Source organism: Syngnathus scovelli, chromosome 8, assembly GCF_024217435.2.
Source record: "Syngnathus scovelli strain Florida chromosome 8, RoL_Ssco_1.2, whole genome shotgun sequence".
In the NCBI taxonomy this organism is placed as follows: domain Eukaryota; kingdom Metazoa; phylum Chordata; class Actinopteri; order Syngnathiformes; family Syngnathidae; genus Syngnathus; species Syngnathus scovelli.
This window is the reverse complement of record NC_090854.1, coordinates 12,426,795-12,451,166: the sequence shown is the minus strand read 5'-3', so window position 1 is coordinate 12,451,166 and position 24,372 is coordinate 12,426,795. Positions and strand designations below refer to the sequence as shown.

The following is a 24,372-nucleotide window of genomic DNA, read 5'->3' as shown; positions in this document are numbered from 1 at the left end:
GCAAACATTTTCTTTCTCCCTGTGTGCAACTCAAACTCAACTCTGGTGTCATTTCAGGGTCCAAAGGTAATCATCCCACAAAGATATGACAAAGGTGTAAATGCAACACACTAAGCCTGCAGAGCTTTTAATTACTCAGATCTTTAACAGTTAATGACATTTTAATATTTCACATTATTTATTGGCCATTTAAAAAACCTTACTTCAGGAAAAAGTCAATGTTATTATATCATGGTTTCATTTTCAATCCCTCTATACTTGTACTGTACTGAATCTATTACTGTTTATATTCTAATTTTACAGATTTAATTTGTATTCAAATGAAAATAAATTTCAAATTATTCCCATAAATATTTGGATTTTAAATACACTTTTAAACTACTCATTTATACACAGCATACCACTTTTGAGGAAAAAAAAAATAGATTTTTGTTTTGCACTTGCAAGAAATCAATCGTCTCTGTAAGTATTTTTATTGCAATAAACCGACAATAGCAAAGTGCCTCTTTAAAGGTCACAATGGCAACTATTGGACAGATGAACAGAAAAAAGAAATAAATAAAAAAACGAACAATAGTGATATAAAAATACATCACCGAGCATCACGGGCTGAACTGAAAACATCACCACAAACTATTTTGGATCGCTAAATGTGGAGCCAGCAAACAGTCGACACATGCAGCCCTCACAAAGGCAGCTACGACACCGTCTCAAAGGGACCCCAAGGGATGGTACTCGTTATTATCGTCATTGTTATTAATAGGATTATTACTACAAAAACACCAGTCAGAACGCGCGTCTTTACAGCTCCAGCAACAGTGGGGATCCTTCGCTTCCCGGCCACGGGGACAATCTGGGGGAATGTGAAATGCAGGTGGTTGGTGAGCAGGAGTACATGGCAAAAAAAAGTCATTGAAATATAATAAGGCGATGTTACAAAGCACCTTGCAAATCTCCACACGGCAGCTTACATGCACACCAACAAGGAAAAGCAGTGTGTGCTCCAGTCTTGTATGATAATATACATACTGGATGTGTGCGCGTAAAAAAAAAAAAAAAGTACTTTGGTTTCATGAAAATGGAGGCCATTGTGTAACAGTAACATTGTTCTAATGGGATTTTCTAATTGGATGTGAAGCTGCCGATGTGGGAGGCTTGCATGAACGCAGCATTATGTCCACGTCAATGATATTGGTCCTGCGCTAAAAATCACCAAATGTAAAAAGAATAAGATGTTCCAATTTAGTAGGATTTGGTACGAACATGATGCAGCTTAAAAATATATATATAGTATACCTAAGTACTAAGTAGTATGTGTAAGCAAGATCCAGCTGCCACTGCACTGCCAAGCTGTACCAACACAGTATATACAGCCAAATTGTTTTACAATACCGAACTATACTTACAATTTCTGCGTCTACAAAGCAAAGCGCGGAGAGTCTCTGTTGCTGAAATGCAGTCAGTGAATACAGTGCGATCGTTCATTGCCATAACTACTCTCTTCTTTCCCTCTTTGTCGTATTCCGTTCCTTCCTTGACAACCGCACCGTGATTTAGTGGTTCGATAAGAAATACAGTTGCTTGGTCTGGTTTGAGTCAGCGACTGGCGTGGGGCCGCATCGGCTTGTTGCCGAGAGCTGTCCGTTATCATTGCTAGGATTCCACAGAGCCAACTTGTCGTACCATTTCCTACTAAATTCTTGTGACACAACACTGTACAGGATTGTGAGCCGTTATCCCCAAATGGTAGATTTCTTTATACAAATCACATTTGGATGTATATACCTTTAGTTGGACAGCATCAATATACAGGGGATCCTCAGTTTATGACAGTTCTAAAAAAAAACAAAAAAAAAAACCAAACAAAAAAAACTAAACTATAATACAGTGTTAGGTTTTAATTATAATCAATGTTTGTATGAAAAATACTTCTAGGCCATAAATATAAAACACATTTTGCCTGGCCCGTCATATAAAGAGGACCCCCTGTATTAAGAAATATTACATGGCGTGGTGGTGGTGGGGAGGGGGTAGTGGAAAGGGGGTGCTTGTTAAATGACAGGGCTCAAGAAGTCCACTGGGAATTTGGGGCGGCGCTCTGTCACACAAACACGACGCTCAGGAGAGTTCCAAGTTTACAAAACATCTAAAATGTCTCCTGCGGTTTTGTCATGCAATATACATGTTGACACGACTGAGACGACAAAGTTGGAGAAAGGAGTGGGAGGGGGGGGTTCTATTTCTACCCCCCCCTCGTCTTCGTTTTAGGTCCAGTCTGGCAGTGAAAAGGTTCGAGTCTGTTTGTTTCCGTCTCTTCTAGGACGGCCATTCCCCCCCCTTCTGCCTCATGCCCGTTGAGCCACCTTAGAGGGGAAAAAAATACAGGCAAAAAAAAATCATTCTGAGGTGAAGCATCACAAAAAAAATTTGGAAGTGAGCAAGAAACGTTTTTTTTTTTGTTGTTATTCTTTTCTGAATGTACACTTAAAGCCACAAGTCATTTTTGTCCTCACTGTTTTGTGTTGTAACACTGACTCACTCTCAATTCATTTGGTGCGAAATGGAGCAGCTTTGAGCACATGGTCGCCATCAAACAAGCCTACTGGCATCAGTTGCCAGGCAACTGAAGCAGCCGAGATTCTCAAAGCAAAAAACCCACCAAAAAAACAGCTATGCAAACAAGGTATAAAACAATAAATAGAAAACTCTTTAAAACAAACACATTTCTCACCACCCACGTATTTGTGTGATACAATATCTACACACTACTTCCATTCAGACAGATGCGAGCTTTTTTTTTTTTTCTTTTCTATCAATGTAAAAAGTCAGTTTTCACATATCTTTTGAAGACAAAAGTATGGAACGAATTGAAAGGAAATGTGCTAGCTCTTCATTTCAGTCTCTCAATCCCACCGAGTAATTTTCAATTGAAAGGAGCCTAAAAACATCCACAGCAGGAGGTAAGCGGACGCGTTTACTAGCCGCCTTAGGACCAATCAGCTTTTTACACCACAAGAGTGGGAATAAGGTCTTGGCAAACGATGCAGAAGATCCTCAGCAGGACGTGGAGTAGGAGATGCTTGTTTGCTCGCAGTGTGCGTGTGGCAGTGTGGAAGTAGAAAAGTGGTGCGCCGGGACTTGCTTGTGGGCCAAATTCTTAGCAGGGCCAGGTGGACCTTTCCTTTGTCTCTCCGCGAGGCTGCCAAGTCACCAGCTATGGAGTCAGTGGGCTCGGGGCATCGCCATGGCAACCAACTTAGTAGGCCAGGCTGCTCTTGGATCGGCACCGTCGAGAGTTTTTTTTTTTTCTTTTCGGGTTGGGGAGCCATCCAATCAATGCTTAGAGTTCCCTCTCTTAGGTGTGCTGATTTTTTTTGTTCTCCTTTTTGAAAATGAGACCACTATTTAGGATAACTGAATCAAACGCAGCACTGAGACACACGAAAAATGACAACGCCGCTCACTCACACACTCAAACACACAGAGGGGGGAAAAAAAAAAAAAGAGGCAGCCCATCTACTGATGGATCAAGACAGCAGTGAACGACAGGGAATCCCGGAAGCGACGTCCTGATCTGCTCCCCTCGTGTGATGGCCGACGCGGCGGCTGGAGCTCTAATCCACGGAGCCGGGGTGCAGGCTGAGCGCGGGAGGGTCCAGGCAGGTGGGCGAGTAACTGAGGTGCGGTTCCTTGATCCACAGGAGGGGGGCGCCGTTCTTGCCCTCCTGGCTCTTGCTGTTGTTGCGGCTCTTGAAGCGCACCAGGAGCAGGGCGATGAGGAGGATGCCGAAGATGGGGAACGGGTAGAAGAAGACAAAGTAGAAAAGCGCGTCGTTGGCGCACACCACCGACTTGACGGTGGACTCTGTGGACAGAAACACATGGCGACATGAGGTCATTTCATTGGGGTGTGTAGACATTTTATATCATCTGGAATTGAGTCAGAATAAAGACCAGAACTGGTCACATGTAGCTTCCAGGTAGAGCTGTCTAAATTAATTGACAATCGGTTATTAAATTAATCGGCAACTATTTTAATATATCTATACATACTATTGTGTTATTTGCTTGTTTGCCAAATAATTGAGAGTAAAGGAGGAAAAGGGTTTTGTAATACACTTTCATGCAAAATAAAATCGTATCCGATTATTCGATTAATTGATGGACTAATCAATTAAATCATCAATTGTAAAAATATTCTAGAGCGACAGCCCCGCTTTGCCCTTGACATGCACCATGGAAGTTTAGTAAAACAACCATTGCTTCAATAATGAGCAAATCTTCAGCGTCTCTCGTATAACAGAAAAGGTCAGAACCACATCAAAAGATGTCCAGTTCTATGCCTCTCTATTGACACCATCTGGAAAAGTCGGATTTTCTCAATTGAACCATGGAGTGTACATAGAGCCAGCCTTAGAAGTCAAGCTATATATGCCGAGCATGCACACCGCCGATCAAAAGGAAAGCGCACTAACACAAGCTCCATTTAATGTTTGATGTAGGTCGTAAGAAGTTGGCAAACCAGAAGATGCATTTTTATGCAGCCTCCTCCGTCCTTCCATTCAGCAAAAATGCGGATCATTTTATTTAAATACTATACATTACGCCAACTGGACAAATATCAAGTATTATCTAAAATACAGTTTGAGCCGCTGCCATCTGTGATGGAGGAGGAGCACACTAAACGTCTCTCGGGTCTCATGGTCGGAGATTTTCAACCTAGGACTCAGTGACAAATGGTGTCACAAGTGGGGTACGAGGCCATCTGTGCGTGCCCAGTTTGAAGGACGCTTTGGATGGGTGGCTCATTTGCAACAGACCCCAGAGATGACTGAAGCACTAGGATGATTGCAATGTGAGTTGGGAATGATCCAGATTCTTTCTAGAAAGGGGACATATAGACAAAGAAAGTCACCTTGTTGGAGTACATTGACCGTAATGAAGCCAGAGTTGTTGGTGGCCAGGCGGTACCAAGCGTTGCGAGGGTTGAGCAGCCACTCCTCTACGTGGCAGTAGTAGCGCCCCCTGTCGGTCGGCCGGGCTCCCTGAATGGTCAGGCTGTACTGGTCCGAAGCGCTCCTCTCAAACTGCAGGCGGGAGTTAGGCCCCGCCTCCTCTCTGGGGCTGCAGTTGCCGTTCCCGAAGATGGCGTCGTGGCCGATGGAGAACACGCATTCCCGTTCTTCTACCGTCGACAGCTCGTCGTTGTCGTCCTCGGGTCGCTCCACGTACCAGGACACGGAGAAGCGGGAGTATCGGGAGGACTGCGAGGGGATGTTGCAGCCCAGGCGGATTGAGCCGGACTCTGGGACGGTCACGTTTGACTCCGTCTCCTCGACCTGAAGTCGGGCCTCTGAAACGATACGCAGGATCAGTTGTCGACTTTCTGGCTTTTTGGATATTGATCAATTGTTGCATTTGCAACGTTGATATTTGAGTGTTAAATAAAAAAAATAAAAAAGACAATTATATGAAATGTATTTAGAAAAGCTTTCACTTTGCAGGGGCAACACGTGACGAGATTAAGTTTGAATAACAACCGTAGAGTTGCAAAATTTGGAAACAGACTAAAAAGCAGATGTCACAAAAGCATCACGCAAGACCACATAACACAACATCATAGAAGAGGAACTTCTTGTGAAGTCGCTCAAGCTCAGCACATGCAAATTCATCAAACCCATTATTTGCCGGGAGAAAATTGCGTAAATCCATCTGAGAACTTCTCCTTCTGATAATGAATAAAGTATACGCTATTTATTTTATTATGTCTACTCATTAGTGATAAACCAAGCAACCAACAAACACTACAAGATCAAAGCTGACAAATCCAAAATGTTTATCACACGATTGACTTCATGTGATGTTAATTGATCATTAAAGATCTATGATTTTTGCATCAAGAATAAATGACCATCGACATGCGTGTACGCATTTTTGATTAAATGTTAATAAATTAATGCGAGGTACACACGGACACCAAATATAAGGTCGCCTATACCGCAATGTATTCTCGTAGGGTGAGATTCGTCTTGCTGCTGGAGCCCAATTAATTGTAGCAGCTTCGCATAAATCACTTTTTGTTGGGTGACCAGTTTTTTTTTTCCCTTCGCCGTCTTCACTTCCTTGAACTAATGGTGCATTGATGATTGCACTTAATGTTATAAACAGGACATCTAGAGATAAAAGTTCTGAGAGGCCAAATAAAAAATCTTGGAATCTAGTCAGACAAGAAAATGGGTTATTTGAACATCTTGTTTATTTGGCGGCAACAGAGGTTATTTGGAGGTTTTTCTTTGGTAATAAAAAGAAAGGGGCAGTAAAGTTTTTTTTTTTTTCTCTCAACACAAACCTTACAGATTTCCCTGAGGGACTACATCTTACTTTGGGGTTGGCAATGCATGAATGCACGACGCCTTTGAGTGTTTTTGGACACTTCTTGTGACCTGATGAGAAAACTTCTGCGTGGTGCCTGAGAGCTGTCGTGGCTTCAAACCATTTGGTGCCAGCTGATCTCTTCTGTGGATTTGATTGCTGTCAGGATATTGAGCTGCTTGTTATCAACGCTACTGGCTGGCGGCTATTAGCATCCAGGCAAGAGCAGGAAATGAGATGAGGCCTTTTTGTACTGTGCATTGCAAGGAGGTCCAAATTGGAGTGAAAGGTAGGTAGGCGGCAAAGGTTGGGAGGGTTTGCTATGGTGGCACAGTTCTTTGATTCAGCGCATTTAAAATATGGATCTCGATTTGTCTGTGTTCTTACACAAAGAAGCTACACGTCATTAAAATAAAAATTGGATAATGTATAAATGACGTGAGGTAAATCTTCCAAAAACAAATGTAAAGTGGCCTCTCAAATCTCAAGCTTCTGGCAGGACCCGAGTTGACCCAGCATGCACTCACTGGACATTTTATTAGGGCACGCCTGCCTTCAAAAAGTAATATGCTCAGTTTTGATTAACTGTCCAAGAGGTATTCATTTTACAATACATTTGGTATTGGTTTTATTTGTACTCTACTGCTGCCTGCAATATTGTGGACATGTTCACCACGAGAAAAAAAAGAAGGCCCTCTTTGAATCGCTTTTTTTTTTTTTTGGACCCAAAATAATTGCCTTCTGGGCAGACTAGCATGCTTGGAAAAATAACCAATTTGCAGAACTCGGCCTATCCTGGTTAAAACACGAAGTTTTTGGGGTACATAACAGAAGCCCACCCACCCACACACATAAAAAACTGAACCCTTTCATTTACATGACACTGAATCCATGAAAAGGAAAAAAAAGCATCATAATAGAAGAAAGTGAACTTTTGGCCCACCTTGAGTTCTGTTAGAAACACACACATTCAGTTATAATGGAACCAAAAAAAACTAACTTGTGTTCTGTGCACAAAAATAAATATGGAGGCTGGATGACTTTGAATTAGATATATCTCCCATGGAATGGAAATATTAAGTCTAATAAAGACCAGCAAGGTGACAGCTGGTTTCCTCCTCCTAAAAGAAGTACCTTGTTAAAGACACTGACCTGGCTGTCTAACCAGAACCTCGGTGAACCCGGACTTGTCCCGCGAGAGACGGTACCAGGCGCCATCTGGGTCACTCAGCCACTCCTCCACCAGGCAGTAGTACGTCCCCGAGTCGCCACTCTCCGCTCTGTTCAGGGTCAGCGCGTAGTTGCGAGGGGAAAGCCTCTCGGCTTGCACTCGGCGTCGCAGCCTCTCCTCGTCGGCGTACGTGCCGTACTCCAGGGCGCCAGATCGCTCGATTCGCAGCAGGAGCTCGTCGGCTTCTGATCCCGCTGCGGCGCGTCTCACGTACCACAGAACGGCGTGGTGGGAGTCCGGACTGGTCTGCGAGGTGATGGAGCAATTGATCCGGACTCGACTGTCCTCCAGGTTGACCAGAGACTGGTTCTTCTTTTGCACTTGGAGCTTGCTATCTGTAAAACAAATCAAAAAAAGGAATTAAGAATTGGTTTGGGGGTTGAGGTGGAATTCACTCTGGCCCCACCCGCACATTTATTTACACTGTGCACAAACAAATTGAGGAACATCAAGATCCCATCTTGCAAAAAACATCCTTGATCAGCGGCAATATTTAACAGCTTCTTACGCCTCCACAAAGTCTGAAATGTCATGTTATTCTTTAATCTTAGCCACTAATAAACAACGCTGAAAAGGATGACCTCCTTCGCCTCAAGTTATTATCAACAAATTCAAAACAGCCTGCTGCCGAGTTTTCTGCGCGATGGCGGGGAGGTGACACGCCGACGCCGCGAGTAAGAGAACACGAGACATGTCAAAGTTCCCGAGGCTGCTGAAGTCAAGGTAGAAAGATAGAAAGAATAATGTGACAAAAGGCACTTGAGTGCAAAGGTGGTGAAGCTTTTGTAAGAGGAGCGAACGCAGGCATGATTTAGACAAGGAGCGAGGCCAGGCTGTCTGTCAAAGTGTCAAACATTCACAGGGTGGGAGGGAGGGAGGGAGAAAGGACACCATGTCAATGTTGTGACATGATTGGTCACAGTAATATTAGCAACGGGATGGGATAAGCTGCAGATACCTTACGATGCATATTATTCAAATCAAAACCTCTGGCAGTACCTGTCAATCAAAGACAAGCATCTACTCTTGTTTTGGATCTCATTGGAATGAGATGTACGTAATATTATTGTGCATGAAATAAATACAAAATACAACCAGTAGTCAACATTGTGCAATGTGTAGCCATCATCAATATGGTATTAAAGTTAAATACTTGTTCAAGCACGCTCCAAATGATTGGCCGATATTATCGAGCCTCTGAGTAGACATATTGATCAATAATGTGTGTGTGGGTGTGTGAATTGTGGCTGTGCGTTTTCTTTCCACTAGGGGGCACAAAACAACTCCCCTGTTGGCAACAGCTGTCATCTGACAACGGGGTACCTGGAGATGGACAGAATTCTTGCTGCCACTGAAAAGCTTTCTTCTAACCTTTTGAATGTTTTCTTCACCTAACCGTGGCAAGCCAATCAACCACCGGAGGAGGCTAATCACACAGTAGTAGAAAACAGAGAATGCTTAAAAGGTTTGACACAAAAAGGCTAAAAAAAAAACACTTCCATCAAGTACACTAACAATGAACAGATGAGGCAATTCATTTCAGCTTTTTAAAATCAAAGCATTTTAGTGTTCTGTTTTTCCATATTCTTTAAGTAGCCACTTTGGTTGTTTAATTTATCCGCCATGGTTATTTAAAAACTAAATAGATAAAAAGGATAAACAATGAAGTAGGCTTACTCTGTATGACTTTTCCAATTGTATACCAATTTTAGAACCCCCTGTATACATTTATCTTGCATTAATGCAAAGATAATAAGATGGATGCAATTAGCCAATCATCGCAGCAGAGACAAATGATTTTAATACGACTAATTACCGTTGTTCCAGTGCTTAAGACTTGCGCTAATATTACTGTTACCTGATTTAGCTCAGTATGAGGCAGTGCTGCTATGCACCGCAATAAAAATTACAACCACAATAAGAAAGCCAACCAATACGTTTCTGACAAAGTCACAAATAAAAATGATTTCTGGAAATTATGAATTTTTGTTAGTTTGCTAACCAAAATTTTGCAGGCAAGCTTTCCATGCCTAATCATTGAAAAACATACTAAATAATATATTGATCATTTAGATTCCAGTTGAATATAAGCATCCATGGCAGTGAATGCGTTTAGCAAGATACGCAAAGTTTTAACAAGAAATCCTAATTAAGGATGGGATCCTGCATTCGTCTTCATTGCCATGGCATCTGCATGCGTCCCAGATAGGAAACCTCATCTCCACAGAAATGATTGCAAGAACCCTGAAGAATCCTGGCAATCATTTCTTTTGCAAGGAGAATTACCTCTGAACCTTCAAAAGGAGAGCCATGCAAGATTGAGTTGGCACAAGAGTGGGGGGGAGAAAAAAAAAAGTTTTCAAGTTTGAATCCATAGCCAGGAGAAAAGGAGATTGAAACACATGAGCTGTATAGCAGTGTTTACAGAAATGTCTTTTCAAAGACAAAATATGCTAATTATTCAAGCCCTATTAAGAAGCGTGACCGGCTATTACAAGTTGTTATAATTAAGCATTCGCTCAAGCAGAGGCGGGACAGAAGAGCCACAAACAAGCCGGGGTGAGCGAGAGACGCAATAAAGCAAAAACGTGGCTCTCTCCCGTTGCAAAACAACCTTCACGTCTCCCCCTAGAATAGTCTGGCAGTGAAATGCGACATTAAGCGAGCAGCGACTTCACAGAGCAGCCGCTAGTCTCGTCCATTCCCACAGAGATCGCCACGTTTCTGCATCGCACTTTATGTTGCACGGGAAAACACACTAAGGCCATCCATACGATCCGAGTACAGTAAATGGAAGTGAATGTGCCATTGATTAGGACCGGAGCAGTTTGTGGGTGGGTAAAGAGCAAAGAGCCAGTTCAATCACAAAGTAACAAGCCAGGCGTCATCTACATGCCTTCCCTCGGCAGAGAGCGGAGTTTGCATCGGCGGCGTTCACTTAATGAGGCTCCGGGGGATGCCATCAAAACGGGATTGTCAACATTTCCTCTGTTACGCTTGAAGTCGGCATTCAAACTTCAAGTACGGGTTCTTGCTCACCTGTTTTATCACCTACGCCAAGGGGCTTGTGTTCTCATTGAGGTTGGTTTGTCGTTTAGTTTAGAATAACACACACTTAAAAAAAGAACTTCCACTTTACCCAAATTCCAAAAAATTACAGCAGGGGTGTCCAAACTTCGCCCCATGGTCCAATTGTGGCCCACGGGCCGAAGTTTGGACACCCCTGTTAAATACGTATACCATCGAAATAAGCATTGCTGATTACTAACGCTGCCGCTTTACTCTCATCCTGTGCAATGCAAAAATAAACGTTCACCCACATGGCCCGCTCTTTTCTGCGGCCCACTGGAAAGTTTTGCAGCTCAGCGGTCATTAAATACATATTAGGAGAGTATATCTAAATAAGAGCCGAAGCGTTCACGGGAGACCTACTGGCACCTCTGGAAGAGTACTTTAGGTGCCATCCATATTCATGAGCACAGGTGAGGCTTCTGGAATATTCATGAAGCTGCTGTCAGGTGATTAGACAGAACTTGATCAGGAGACACATAAATCATAGTAACAGCCAGAAAGCGGGAAGGTGATGGCTGGTCAAAAGTGTTTTGACGAAAGGGGGAAATAGGAGATAAGCCTTTCCGGTATTAAAAGACTCCACATGGAGTAGAGACGGGGATTGGAAACGAGCTCTAGCCCTTTCTCATTTGAAGAGTCGGGCTGCATCCACTGCTTCCCAACATTTGCCCCTTCCAGTTTTGCTATTTCTTTGAAGTGAGCAGAACATTTTTCATGATTGATAGTTATCCTCGCCCTCTCCCTGCGGATTCCTCCTGTTGTTGTGCAGCCTCAAAAACAAGTGTTGTACAGTGTTGCTTTTGGGGGTTCAATTTGCTATCCTGCTTACTTATCAAAATTGAGCTGGAGCCTTAGTGCAGAAAATATAAAATAAATAATACGTAGGGAGGAAAAAGAGAAGATTTTAGCTGCCATTAAAGGAGACAAATTGGGCCCACATGGGACGGGGTTGAAATGAGGGTTCAATGAGCCAATTAGATGCTGCAATGTGTGGATTTGTGTGTGCCCTGTGTAAACTGTAATGACAGCACGTGTCCAAGAAAAGTGCTGAGGTAGTGGAGCTGTTAGACCGCAGGAGGCACAAATGGGATACGGCCCATATCGTTAGATCTCCATTTTGGCCCTATGACACGTTTTAATACAATTCGCAGAGCAACAATCACACTTTTAATTAAATTTTGCTTAATCGTTGCCGTGCTTTCTCAGTAGAAGATCAAATCCCCGTGGTCTTATTTAAGTTATCTTGGCCATGTCATGATGTTCACCCAGGTTGCCCTGGAAACCGCAGCAGCCTATGAAATGTATGGCAGCTTGTCAAAGTAAAGTTTATGGCCAACTTTAAGTCTGCTATGAGTTGCCCGCTTAGTTATGGTCAGCGATGTGTTGAAGGATCAAACTGTGGAAGATAAAAAGTAATAACCTTTTTTACGTCGTTTGTGCTTGTATGAAGCTGTCTGGATGATTTGATTGTATGTCAAGTGGAGCTGGTGTGTGGTGTGGCATGTTGCAATCCACAGAGAAAATCACAGTCTTTCCCGACTCATTCCTACAGTGTGAGAAAAATGGGGAACCTGACCTAAAATGGAAGTATCCTTGAATTTAGCTCTTCCTGATCTTCAAGCACACAGTGAAGTGGCTTTCACTTAAAGGAGGATGGAGAAGATGTAGTAAACGTGAGAATAAGATAAAATACTCTAGGGGCGGCGGAAGGATTTTGAAAAGCGGCAGACTGCCTCTACAGCTCCACTCCACAAGACTTACTGAGTCTTAATGACAGCCTGCTCAACCTTTAGCATTAGCATTAGCACGAGCCGGGGTTAATCCGTGGCCGGGAGTCGGGACGAGTATGACATGACTTGATCCCCTGCGCAACATCTTATTTTGGCTGGCTGCCCCTTGCCAAAGCCACCTCATCCCAAACGCAGTAAGCTGGCCACACCACTTGGAATGGAAAATGAGGAATGTCAAACAGCCCCCGCTCAAACTCCCTGATGAATTGGGAGACTAATTTCTGTGCTAATGACAACAATACATTGATGATCCCATTGTGTCAGAGGGATGTTCTATTCTTGTGCTGCTGAAGACCGTCTGCATATGAGCTTGCTTTTGGGTTCTTCAATATCAACATATTTTTTTAGGTTTGTTACAGTTACGAAGTTCACATTGACCAGTAAGCAGAACAAAGTCCAATAAAGAAAGGAATTTCATTCCTACAGTGCAAAACTGGATTTGTATGTAAATCAGATTGCGCCTTAGTCTATTGCTAACCGACGCTGACACAGCAGTAAAATCATAAAAACAGTCAATATTTGTCGGTAGATAGGAACTCCTAGGCCATAAATATAAAACAATCAAAGGGCAATCCGCGCATTGTTCGTAACTTGAAAATATTATACGTCGGTACCCTCCTATGCAGTTGGACTCTTCATCTATCATTCTGCTTAGAAGTGAAAAAAAATTACCATTTAAGTTGGTAAGAAAAGAAATTCCCCTTTGCAATAAATCATTTGCACAAGACTTTTGTATCCTTTGTCCATTTTTGGAATTCACAGACACCAGAGCGGATGTTATTTGGCCTGATGGGAATCTGATGCACAAGAGATGAATGGGCCCCAAGATGCAGAGAGCAAAAAAGACTCATCAAACTGAACTGCAGGCATGTTTGTATAGGAAAGGGTTCTTCCGATAAGCATAAAACCTGCGCTCATTAAGCGGAAAGCGGTCATGCGAGCTGGCCGAGGCTCGACCCGCTCTGCTCTGCTGCTCAGCTACTGCTGTGCATTTCTGTAGCGAGCGCTGACTTACGACTTCAATTACGGCTGCGATAGCGGTCTGCAAAAAGAAGCGTGCAGAAGAGAGATGGAAAGACGACATGGAATAGAAAATCGGATAGGATTTGCGTGTCTTAGTCACCACACAGGTTTGCTTTTGCGACGACGTCAATAACGAACTTGACCTGGAGCGACTTGAAACCAGCGTGACGAATTAAAAGGCTCTCACAAAATTAGTTTCTGGTTCAATGCACGCCCGGAAGACTCGTCTCTCGCCACCCGTTATGACCCCCGCGCATCGGCGGGTTGTGTGTTTGTAAACAGGCGGTAGGAAAATAAAAAAAATGCAAGAGTGGCATGAATGCAGCCTGTGCGCAGAGTGCCGCCTCAGGTGAGCTCACGGGCAAAGCAAAGTATAGCAGCCGAAAAACAAAGAAGGAGATTTACCACCATGTCAGTGGCAATAACCTCGCCATAACAGCAAACACAACACCGTAGCGTTATTATTCATGAAACACCGGCGAGGAAGCTGCTTGAAGACAAATGTAAACATAATGGAGAGAATTACGAGGAGGAGGAGGGAATCGGGGAATTATAAAATATTGAAAAATCACAAGCGTGCAAAAGAAGCTGGCGCCGAGGGGAGGAGGAGGAGGGCGCACTGAGGAAAAACATGCTGCTAAGTGAGAGCACGGGGACCAGTGAGGACATTAAAAGAGACTTATGAGCGGAGCGAGAAGAAAAACGCATGAAGACGGAGATGGAGCGGCTAAGGAGAGGGTGGGCCGTAATGAAGACGGACAGCTTCTATTCATGGCCCGATAAGCGAGAACCTCTGATCGCTGCAGTCGCTATCAATAACAGCTCGGTGGCAAGTACTTCACCGCGATGAAAAGGGGCGAACACGTGTGGCATCCGTTCGAGCCATCCCATATTAAAAAAACGAGGATAACCCCAGAGAACTATTAGAGAACGGGAGCAGGGCGTGATAAAGTTGTGAGGAGCCGACGACATAAATCCTCAAACTCGAGGCGTGGCGACAAGATAACACAACAAGGGAGCTAGATAAGAAATAATGAGCAGAAGAATGAAAGGTAGTCAAGCGAGCGGAAAGGTGTGAGCAGTCGGGATGGGTGTATGAGCACATTTGTTATACATTGATTATGTGGTAATGTGTTTGTGCACAATTGATTGGTGTTCAGTGAGTTATTTCTTTGACCAAACTCTTTGGGTTAAAAAAAAATAACCCCAAAAACTTGGGTTGTTTTGAGGGTTAAGTGGCCAGGGATGCAATGAAGGTTAGGGAGGTAAAAGACAAAACAAAAAAAACACCACACACCTGAAATTTACACATTGAGGCAATAATGATATGATCCAGGTTGAACTTTTTGTCCATAATTCTAAATGTTATACTTGACACAAACTAACCACCCAAAAGAAAAGCATAGCGACAGTGAAGCTCAGTTGTGACAGCATCACGCTAGGGGGGCTGTTTTTCTTCAGCTGGGTTTAGTCAAGGTGGAGGGGATTACCAACCGTTCAGAAAAACTGTAAATGTTTGCACAAAACCTTCAGGCTGCTGTTAGAACCAACACTAGAACATCTTAACTTCATTTCAGGTTAATCGGATGCACTTTAAATTGTCAGGTGTGTGACCCCAATTTGACACGAGGTGAAAAGTGAGTGGTTGATTGTGAACACATCCCCAGCAATACGAAAATCTCCACACTTGTGTACCACAATCTCTTTTTACTCCAATTGATTTTTGTTTTTAATGATTTATCTTGCATACGGTATTTAAAAAATCTGGCATTTTTAAAAAGGGATGTGTAGATTTTATATCCACAGTATATCAAAATCATATATATGTCCTAAAATTGAGAATGAACCAATTTACTGTTCATTTTCCTCATGGTCGAGCGTGGAAATGTAGTCAAAAGTTCATCGGCGGTACGAGCTAAAGTGGGACAGCCCCTTTCTGCTCCTCCTCTATCCTCCCCCAGGCGATATCCCCATCATCCTTCTGGCCCGGCCCGGACAATAACCTCTTAATGTCCTACTCCACATGCTAGACATGCGCCGGCTAAAATGATGAGAAAAAATGATTGAACTTCTCAAACCATCATTAATCTAAACTCCACTTCCATTATTGAATATTGCGCATAATTATTTGTGCGTGTTTTCTGTATGCATATTAGAGTGTGTATGTGTGTAGTTTGAGTCATGATGATATGAGATTGTATCAGGGGATGAAGGCTTCCCCGGCGTGCCGCCATGCTCAACATATGTTTGCCATTATTGTGCTGCAGCGAGACACAATAGCGAAAACCCAATCAGGTGAAATGTGATGAGACAGCCGCAGTAGATGCAAAAGTGGATCGCATCTTCTAAAGTCTTTTTGGGGGATTACACTGGGGGAGATCCTCTAAGAAAATTAAACATGGGCCGTGGGAGGTCAGGCCCCCTCCCTGCTGTGTTTGCATGTTGCGTGCACGCATTGGATTGATGGTGCTAAGCAACAGACCACCCGCCTGTGCTGGATAATTCAAGAAATGAAGTACGCACACGCGTGTAGACGCTGGATGTGCGGCCACATGACTAACGACATATTATAATTTGGAGGAATCACATGTACACAAAGACAAAAATATTGGGACACCTGCAGAAGATCCCTACCCAAAATAAAAATCTGCTTGGTTTTACCCTGACAAGATCATAAATTGGTAATCAAGTATATTTTTTTACATTACAATAATATGTTCTATGCACTTGTATAAGTCGAAACGTGGCATTTTGATTAACGATGCGTTTGTGGGATATTAATTAAACTGTAAAATCGACTTGCTTTGATCCATCTCAACGGGTGGCCATTTTGTCACTTGCAGGGCTCAGGTAGGGGCCGCCTTACCTGGTCATGTGGATTTCGCAAGCTGAGCCTGTAGGCACTGTGATGTCATTTTGTGGCATCTCAGCCTGAACACTAGAGAATACTATGAAAAGGACTGCATGAAAAAGAGATGAAGAAAAACAGAGTCTAGTGAATTTCAACAAGTAGAAATATAGATGCCATTTTACCTCTGGGTGTTGAGTACAAAAAAGTACAAAGAAACAAGTCTGCTTCTTGAGAATAACAAGACGGCACAACATTTGCAGTCAGATCAAGTGTTGTCATCTGGCTAGGTAACCAAAGTAATTTGCATGAAATATCAAAACATAGAATTTCCTCAATAAAACGTCCCCTTTAAATTGAGGACATTGGCGGAATGAAGCATCAAGAAGCCGACAGATATAATTCCACCTCTGCGTCGCTGGGAATCGAGGGTGAGCCGGGTTTGCTGCGAATATGCAAAGCAAGCGAAGAAAAAGCTTTCCCGGGCACACTGCGAGGAAGACACGCCAGCATGCCAGCACGCCGATGTATACAAGCACATGTCGACGCGCACGCCACGCGAGCCGGGCGCCTCGTGCATAATAAGCAGCTACCGGGAGAAGAGCGATTTAGAGTCGCTCAATTATCTATCTGGTCAGTCGCTGTGTTTGCTCACACCTCATTTCACACGAGGCCTTTGTGAGGGACGGAAGACTCGGGTCTGATTGGCTTGCGCTCGGGGAAAAATAGAGAGGAAATGGAAACAAATCATCTGTGTGAATGAAGGTCCCCGGACGTGGCGAGGACTGAAGGAATTTGCCGCACAAAGTACACAATGATTGCTTTGTCACACTTGCTGACTGACTTCCACTTGACAACTTATCACATAATCATGGTCACGGATGGAATAGCAGGGTGGTTGAACACTTTAGCCCAAAAGGAAAAAAAAAAAAAGGACCTTGAATGAATCCCCCTGCAGACAGTGCGGGTTACAGCAAAAGTAAAGTGCCCACCGGGGGGAAGTAAATGAGCTTTCAGAATGATGAGGCGATTTCCAAATACGTCCTGAAGGGCTCGTCCACGCAGCGTCTTCGGTGTGGATGGCTAAGGTCACAACACAGACGCGGCGCTATCTTGCAATGTCCTTCTCCGGCATGTGTGTATGTGCCTCCTTATTTCTGCGTGCATGTGTATGGGGATCGATATTGCGCAATGAGAGACGGTCAAGTCTGCTCACATTCCTCCGTCTCGCTGCGAAAGACTTATTGATCATCCGAGTGTGTCTTTGTTAGCACAATTGTTGCCTGTAGACACGCTAAAGGACACGAGGAAAAGTCATCGCCGTGCATGCTCATAATCTAAGTTTATGATCATAATTTTTTATCAGACGGAATATATGGGGTATCTGATTGAGACGTATTTGCTTCAATCAAGATTAGAACCATCCCACCTGCTACCGTTTTTAATTTTTTGGCCCGCAGACCAGAGGTTGGAGACCGTAGCTCTTGCGTTGCCTCAAAAGGTGGCATTTTATGCAAGCTGTGCCTGTTGCCGATGTTATGACAAGATGTGCTGGGTAATCATCAACATAATAGAGCGGTGGCCTTTTTCGTGCAATTTCATTCATATTTCTGGCGAGAACGCGAGGCATTCCGTGCCAGCAATTTGCCTTTCAGATGATTGCTGATCATAATACATAACGGCAAACCACATGACTCAATCATATTTGCTCCAAATTGGTTCTTCAGGTACCACAGGGCCTTTTTCCTTACCTGCATTATGAATTATGTATTACGCTGTTGAGCCATACAGGACTGTGTTAAATTGGGCCAGTGTGTATCAGTGTGACAATTTGTTGTTGGACTTTAGCCACTAATTGGGAGTGTGTGTCTGTGAGTGTGTGTTTGTGGCACAGAGGTCCAGGACAGGTAGCATGGACAGTTTAATGCCTCCGCTGAGAAAAAACAAGTTCAAGGAGAGAAGGCTCGCTCTCTTTATCACACTTTCTCACTCTGACCCGACCGTCTGGGTTCTTTGCTTCCCGTCTTCCTGCCTTCTTTCCACTTTGTTCTTTCTTCCTGTGGGATCTTTAGCCATCCATTCGCCTAGCTCCATTAGGAGACCGCACCCCGACGCGTGCAGAAAATGCCCACGTCTGCACACACACACTCCAATTAGTTGCTAAACTGGAGACCAAGAGCAATTAGAAAGCGGACATCCTCTAAGCTCATCCTCTCAGTGTGTGTGTGTGTGTGTGTGTGTGTTGTGATGTGTCCGCCAGTCAGGGTGACAAGAATGTCTGCAGCGTTTTACCTGGTTGGAGGACGCTGATTCCGAGCAGGTTAGATGTGCGGTTGGCCACTCGGCTCCAGCTGTTGTCGTAGTTTTTCCTCCACAGAACGGCGGTGCACTGGTACTTGCCCTCCTCGCGACGCCCCGCCCGCGTCACAGACAGCCGGAAGTTGGTGTTGGAGTGCGAGCGGTCCACGGTGGTGCGGGTGCCCAAACCGAGCAGCTGTTCCCCCCACTGCAATGTGCCTTCGCGGGTGAAAGTCACCAGGTCCTTGAACTCGCCCTCGTCCTCGTCGGAGGCCTCCGTGCCAGCCGCCATGAAGCGCCAGGTGACCGAGGTGGGGACGCGAGGGTTGTGACGAGGCTTAACCAAGCACAGGAGGTCAAAGGAGTCCCCGTAGGTCACAGATGGTGTCCGTGATGAGGCAGAAACCATGAAGGAGGACTCTAATGGCCAGAGAGGAAAAGACATGATGATTAAAGACAACATAAAAAACTACATATTTCATCCCGTGCATTTCTGCAACCGAAACTCAATTGTGCAACAGAGACTCTCCACACTTCACTTTTTTTAGCCACAGGTACATGAGAAATTAGAAATATAGTAAAGTAGCATTGCAAAATAAGATACTACGTTATATTATATATCCATATACACGCAGACATGAACATACATATCCACCAGAAGAAAATCAGTGCAAACCACAGCGCTAATTCATCCACCATCAACATGTACTCTAGCATTGTGATAAGTGCAGAATGTACAAAAACTGCGATAAGACATATTACACATTTCGGCACGTGTGTCAGCATCTGCGCGAGCGCCTCGTTCAACAGCGAGAGCGTGCCTCAAAATTAACAGCGATACAAAGAAAACACAAGGGAGAGATTCTTTTTAAGCACCCGTGTTCAATCTCCGCCCATCTCGCCGCCAAGTGGAAACTGTCCTCATTAGGCAAAAATGTTGTATCATCATCATACATTGTAGTCAAAATATACCTTTGGGAGGCGTAAGATAAAGATCCTGAAATGATCTGTTGCGATGTTTGTGTCAAACGTGAAGGGGAAAGCTAACAACAAAACCAAAATTTGAAGAGATACGACGATTTATTTGGGCTATGATTTCTCCCTGCTCTTGTTTTTCTGACATGTCCTTCTGGGGAGAGAGTGTAATCAATGGTATTCTGCAGTTCGGTTCACTTAACCACCGCGGTAGAAGCTGCCTGGGGGTCCCAAAAAAAAAGAAAAGAAAAAAAAAAAAACCTGGGCTGCTATTTTCACACATAAGTAAGAATTTCACAGCATAATAAAGTGGCTGGTCTATGTGTTTTGTTTTGTTTTATGAATTTAGTGTTTTACAACATTTAACTTGTCCAGTTATTTGACAAAGGTACGTGATATTTTAAGATTCTGCCCAAGGCCTGCGATTTTTATTTTATTTTTAATGAATGTCTTGCTGTTTTTTTGTTTGGGCAATTCCAATCAAAAATACAATTTCAACAAGTTTCTTCTTTGAGGTAACTGAACTATGAATCAATCGATCTGAACTGCTTGTCGATTGATGTTAGCAAATTTTTAATGGGTGTTTTTTCGCATGTAACATTAGAACGTAAAAACTACTGTACAAGCCACAGTAAGCCTAAGCAATACGATACATTGAGAAGGCTATGTACCGAACTGTACATTTGTACTAGCTTAATAGAAAAACTTAATTAAACACGTAACCCGAGTCCAATTATTTCCATTGAAAAAAAACAAATCTTACATTTGAAACTAATCAGCCAGAAAGCGAACTACTGTGCCATGATGCCTACTCTTGGCTGTGGCGAACAAATGAAAAAAATAAGTTTCCCAGTGGATGTTTTTCTAGGATGCCCTCCAGGGTTTTGTTAGCAGGCAGCGGGAGTCCATTAGGAGGCTATGAATTCAATTAGGTTACAGTGACCGTATATAATATATGGAGCATTAGGCTGCCTATCGATTCAGAGGGCAGGTCACAGTAGAACCCATCTTGTGCCCAGTAGGCCACCAGAGGAAATTAGTTTTTTTTTTTTTTTTTTAGACAAAACCAGCAAACATTATCACAAAATAGGAAAGAAAATAACATGTCTATACAAAAGGGATTTGAGTCCTATAATACTTTTTGGGAAGAAAAAATGAGACACCCACACACACCAAAATCAATAGAACATAAAGTTCAACTCAAAATGACGGCCGCAAAACAGCACACAACATTCATCTACACAGAAGAGAAGAGCGGGGTGAGACAAGAACCTCTGAACTTGTTTGCTCCAATCTCCATATCGCCTCTTGTTTCTCAAACTAATGTATCTGCCTGAAACTAACAAATAGCCACTTAAAAACGGACATCTCCTCTTTGTTGCAAGATAATCCGTGTGTGTGTGTGTGTGTGTGTGTGTGTGTGTGTGTGTGAGAGCCCCCCCTGCTCTTGACCTGCCAGCTCCTCATTGCTCCGCTCCAGTGGTTTTCTCAGCCTGTACTCAGAATGTTCTGCTTAACTCTGCACTGACTGAGGGCAGACCCATACACTGTGAAACACATCGCTGCTGAATTTCCATTCTAATAAATCCAACTAATCTATGTATGTGTGTGTGTGTGTGTGTGTGTGTGTGTGTGTGTGTGTGTGTGCGCTCGCGAGTGTGTGCATAATGATTGTCACCGCAGCACGCAGCACTTGACGTATGGCAGGTGGTGTGAGAATGTATCCTAATAGTTCTTTACCCCCAGGCAGAACATGAATAAACCATGGGGTATTCTTCGAGTCGCCACGGACATAAGTAATGGGACACGTGGCCATTACACCTACAGTGGATGAAAATGTGCAGGTGGAACAGCTTGCACTCTTTTGGGAAGACTTTCTCCAAGACTTTCATAAATCTTTCAACCCCCGGCTCACAATCTCTCTTCTAGCTCAGAACATGATTGATGGATGCTGATTTTATCTGTAAACAAATAATGAGTTTGATTCATCTTTCTGTTGTGATGCCACATTTTGTCAGTCTCCAGTTCCACGGGTTGAGTATATGCTCTCTCAGCCAGTGTGTCTAGTTCCGCACATGTGAATGTTCTTGGAAAGACTTGGAGAAAGAAAAAAAAAAAACTTACCGACAGTTTTGACGGTGACCATCTTCGTGTCTGACGTCTCTCCAATCGGCACCCAGCTGAGTTCCGCTTCAGCGCCGCTTTGAAACCACTCAGTTGCAGTGCAGCGGTACTGCCCCTCATCCTCTGGCAAGACGTTGTAGATGGAGAGTAAGAAGGTGTCAGCCCTCGACCTTTCAACTCGAATCTCGCCATAGGTGGAGCGCTCCCTGTAGGCATCGCTGTGCCGAACCGTGCCGTCTCTGTCCAGAGAGGCCAACCTCTGGGCGGGTTCGTTGCCCTCCTTGTCCGTCCACTGCCAGACGACAGACAGAAGGCCTGTGGTGGACTGCACCAAGCAGGTCAACTGCATCACGTTGCCCTCCAGAACCTCAGACGAGTTGCTAGACAACATCACGGTCATGTTGCTCTCTGGAAGGAAAACACAATAAAGGTCAGCAAGTGATGAGATGAAGTCCATTTTTAAAAATGCTTTCCCAAACTGAATCCAAGAGACAAGAGGAATCCCACTTTGAGTACTCGAAAGAACACAAGCCCAGGGGCAATGAGTGGTTGATATCGGCGGGTCGTTTGTGGCCCCAGGCGCATCAGAGTGACTGCTCGAGAGCAGTCCGTGGCGGGTTTGGGTTTGTGTAGGGAGGGGATAGCGCTGTTAGTCTTTCGGAACCTGCGGTAGATAATTCACTGAGCTAAGAAGATCACAAGAGGCAGATGAAGAGGAGGGTAAGAAGTCCTTCCAGGCTCTCTTGCTTGCTTTCACCACAACCTCATCACTTCAAAAAACATCACAAAGCTCCAGTTAACCCAAAAACTAAAGTGATGTCACAGAAGATCCCCCAACCCTCCCCCTTTTTTCTCCCCTCAGGCCAAACTCTGTTCTTCCTTCCTAATAAAGCCGCGAGAAGTGTATGAATATGGATTGCGTTAGCCTCTTATCTTCTATCACACTCAAACCTAGAAATCCTATTTTTTCACATTCATTCCAAGACTTTCATACCTGAGATGACGCCACAAAAACAGATTGATCACGGCCAGACGACACAATATAGATATTTTTTTGAAGCGCTCGAGAGTAAATTTACAACGATCAACCAACGCTCTTCATCCAGCCTGGGGAGCAGACCCTGATGCGTCTTTCTTTGCGTCTTTTTATTTCTTTGTCGTCTTATTTCATGGCTGTTAGTTCAACCTCTGTAAGTCTAGACTCTGCAGCTTTCCATTATACTGCCCCCCCCTTCCAACCCTCTTTATGGGAAGCGCCATAATTCTACATTACAATTCCTTAGTAATCCACTCAAAGGGAAAATACATTAGGAATAAGAGGAGCATTATCTGATCGCTACTTACTCACAGCTAACAATAGAGGCTATCTGTCAAGGCACAGGGAGAGAGGTGGGGACATTCAATATCACTAAAACTGCTCTTATGAATAGCTCATGATTCTTAGTGTAATTGACAAGTAAGGACAGAACAACTAAGCCAGTGGCCTCGTGACCGGATTATGACTCACTGAGCGGCTGCACTGTGATCTGAACGTTGCGGGACCGCTTGCTTCGGTCGATGAAGTCTCCCGTGGGTGTCTTTTCCCGCTCCGTCACGCGGCAGATGTATTTGCCGGCGTCGTCGGGTCGTAGGTGCTGCAGCTTGAGCAGGTGAACGTTGGGGCTTTCCTTGCGCACCGTCATATGGCCGGCGGCTTCGCGGGCCATGTAGTCGGGGCCCAGGACGGGCACGGCACTGGGGCCCACCACGGCCACCGGTGAGCTGCTGAAGACCCACGACACCGAGAAGAATCGCTCGGGGACGTTCTGCGCCTCAATGGTGCAGCGGAGCTCCAGCGGCTCACCGGCCGTGAAGGACCGTCGCTCCGTGCTCACCTGGATGCTGAAGTCACGATCTAAAGAGAAACCACAATCCCACTTTTTAGTATTAATCCAGACATACTCTCTCATACTCAACTTTATTTTGCCCATATTTTTGCATCCCATGACTATAATAATGGCACTAATGATGGGCAAATGAAGCTTCAAGATGACTCATGACCCGTTGTTGTGTTTATGGCACTCTGTTCACCGAAGAACTGAAAGCCCGCCGACTTGCCATTTCTTAAAACCCTCACTTTAAACCAACATTGCCATCTAGAGGAGCCAAATAATACAACAACTGGTTCATGAAGCTTCATTTTCCCTTCACTGCCGTTATGGCACATCGGTTCAGTCTTTTCATCAATGCACAAAGCATTAAAACACTATCCATATTGATTTTACACCAAACTTATGCAATCACGCCTTGCTTTGTGCTCTTCCCCATACAAATGATCTTGTCAGGGTAAACTCAAGCAAGAAGTCCTACCCATGACTGATTAATTGATTGTGAAGCATGTCCCAATACTCTAATCCATAGAGTACATAATGTGCAGTACATAATGACTGGCTACATGTCACTATTAACCTTCGTGCCAAGTACAGAGGAGAAGGCTTCCAACATTTCCACACCAGAGTGTTTGTCAGGAAGTGCGTTAGTCGTCGTAATTACACCTCAAGGCTAGCGCCAACGCTGAGAGGAAAAGCAGCCGTTACCCTACCGCAGTCATCATCAGCAAATTAATACAGTAAATAAAGCCCCCCCCCCCTCACACACAC

General features: G+C 44.1%; 1 protein-coding gene across 2 annotated transcripts in view; it reads right to left on the bottom strand.

Annotated features, from left to right (window-relative positions):
• Positions 1–457: 457 nt before the first annotated feature.
• The window catches only part of igsf3 (immunoglobulin superfamily, member 3), a 64,994-nt gene continuing 41,079 nt past the window's right edge, over positions 458–24,372 (bottom strand). For both annotated transcript variants that reach the window (XM_049727635.2, XM_049727634.2), the window contains exons 4-9: positions 23,241–23,627; positions 21,734–22,141; positions 18,629–19,054; positions 7,525–7,938; positions 4,916–5,353; positions 458–3,865 (exon numbers count right to left, since the gene is read on the bottom strand). In XM_049727635.2, coding sequence (XP_049583592.1) covers positions 3,615–3,865; positions 4,916–5,353; positions 7,525–7,938; positions 18,629–19,054; positions 21,734–22,141; positions 23,241–23,627 — 2,324 coding nt within the window. In that variant the 3' untranslated portion in view covers positions 458–3,614. The remainder of the gene's footprint in view (positions 3,866–4,915; positions 5,354–7,524; positions 7,939–18,628; positions 19,055–21,733; positions 22,142–23,240; positions 23,628–24,372) is intronic.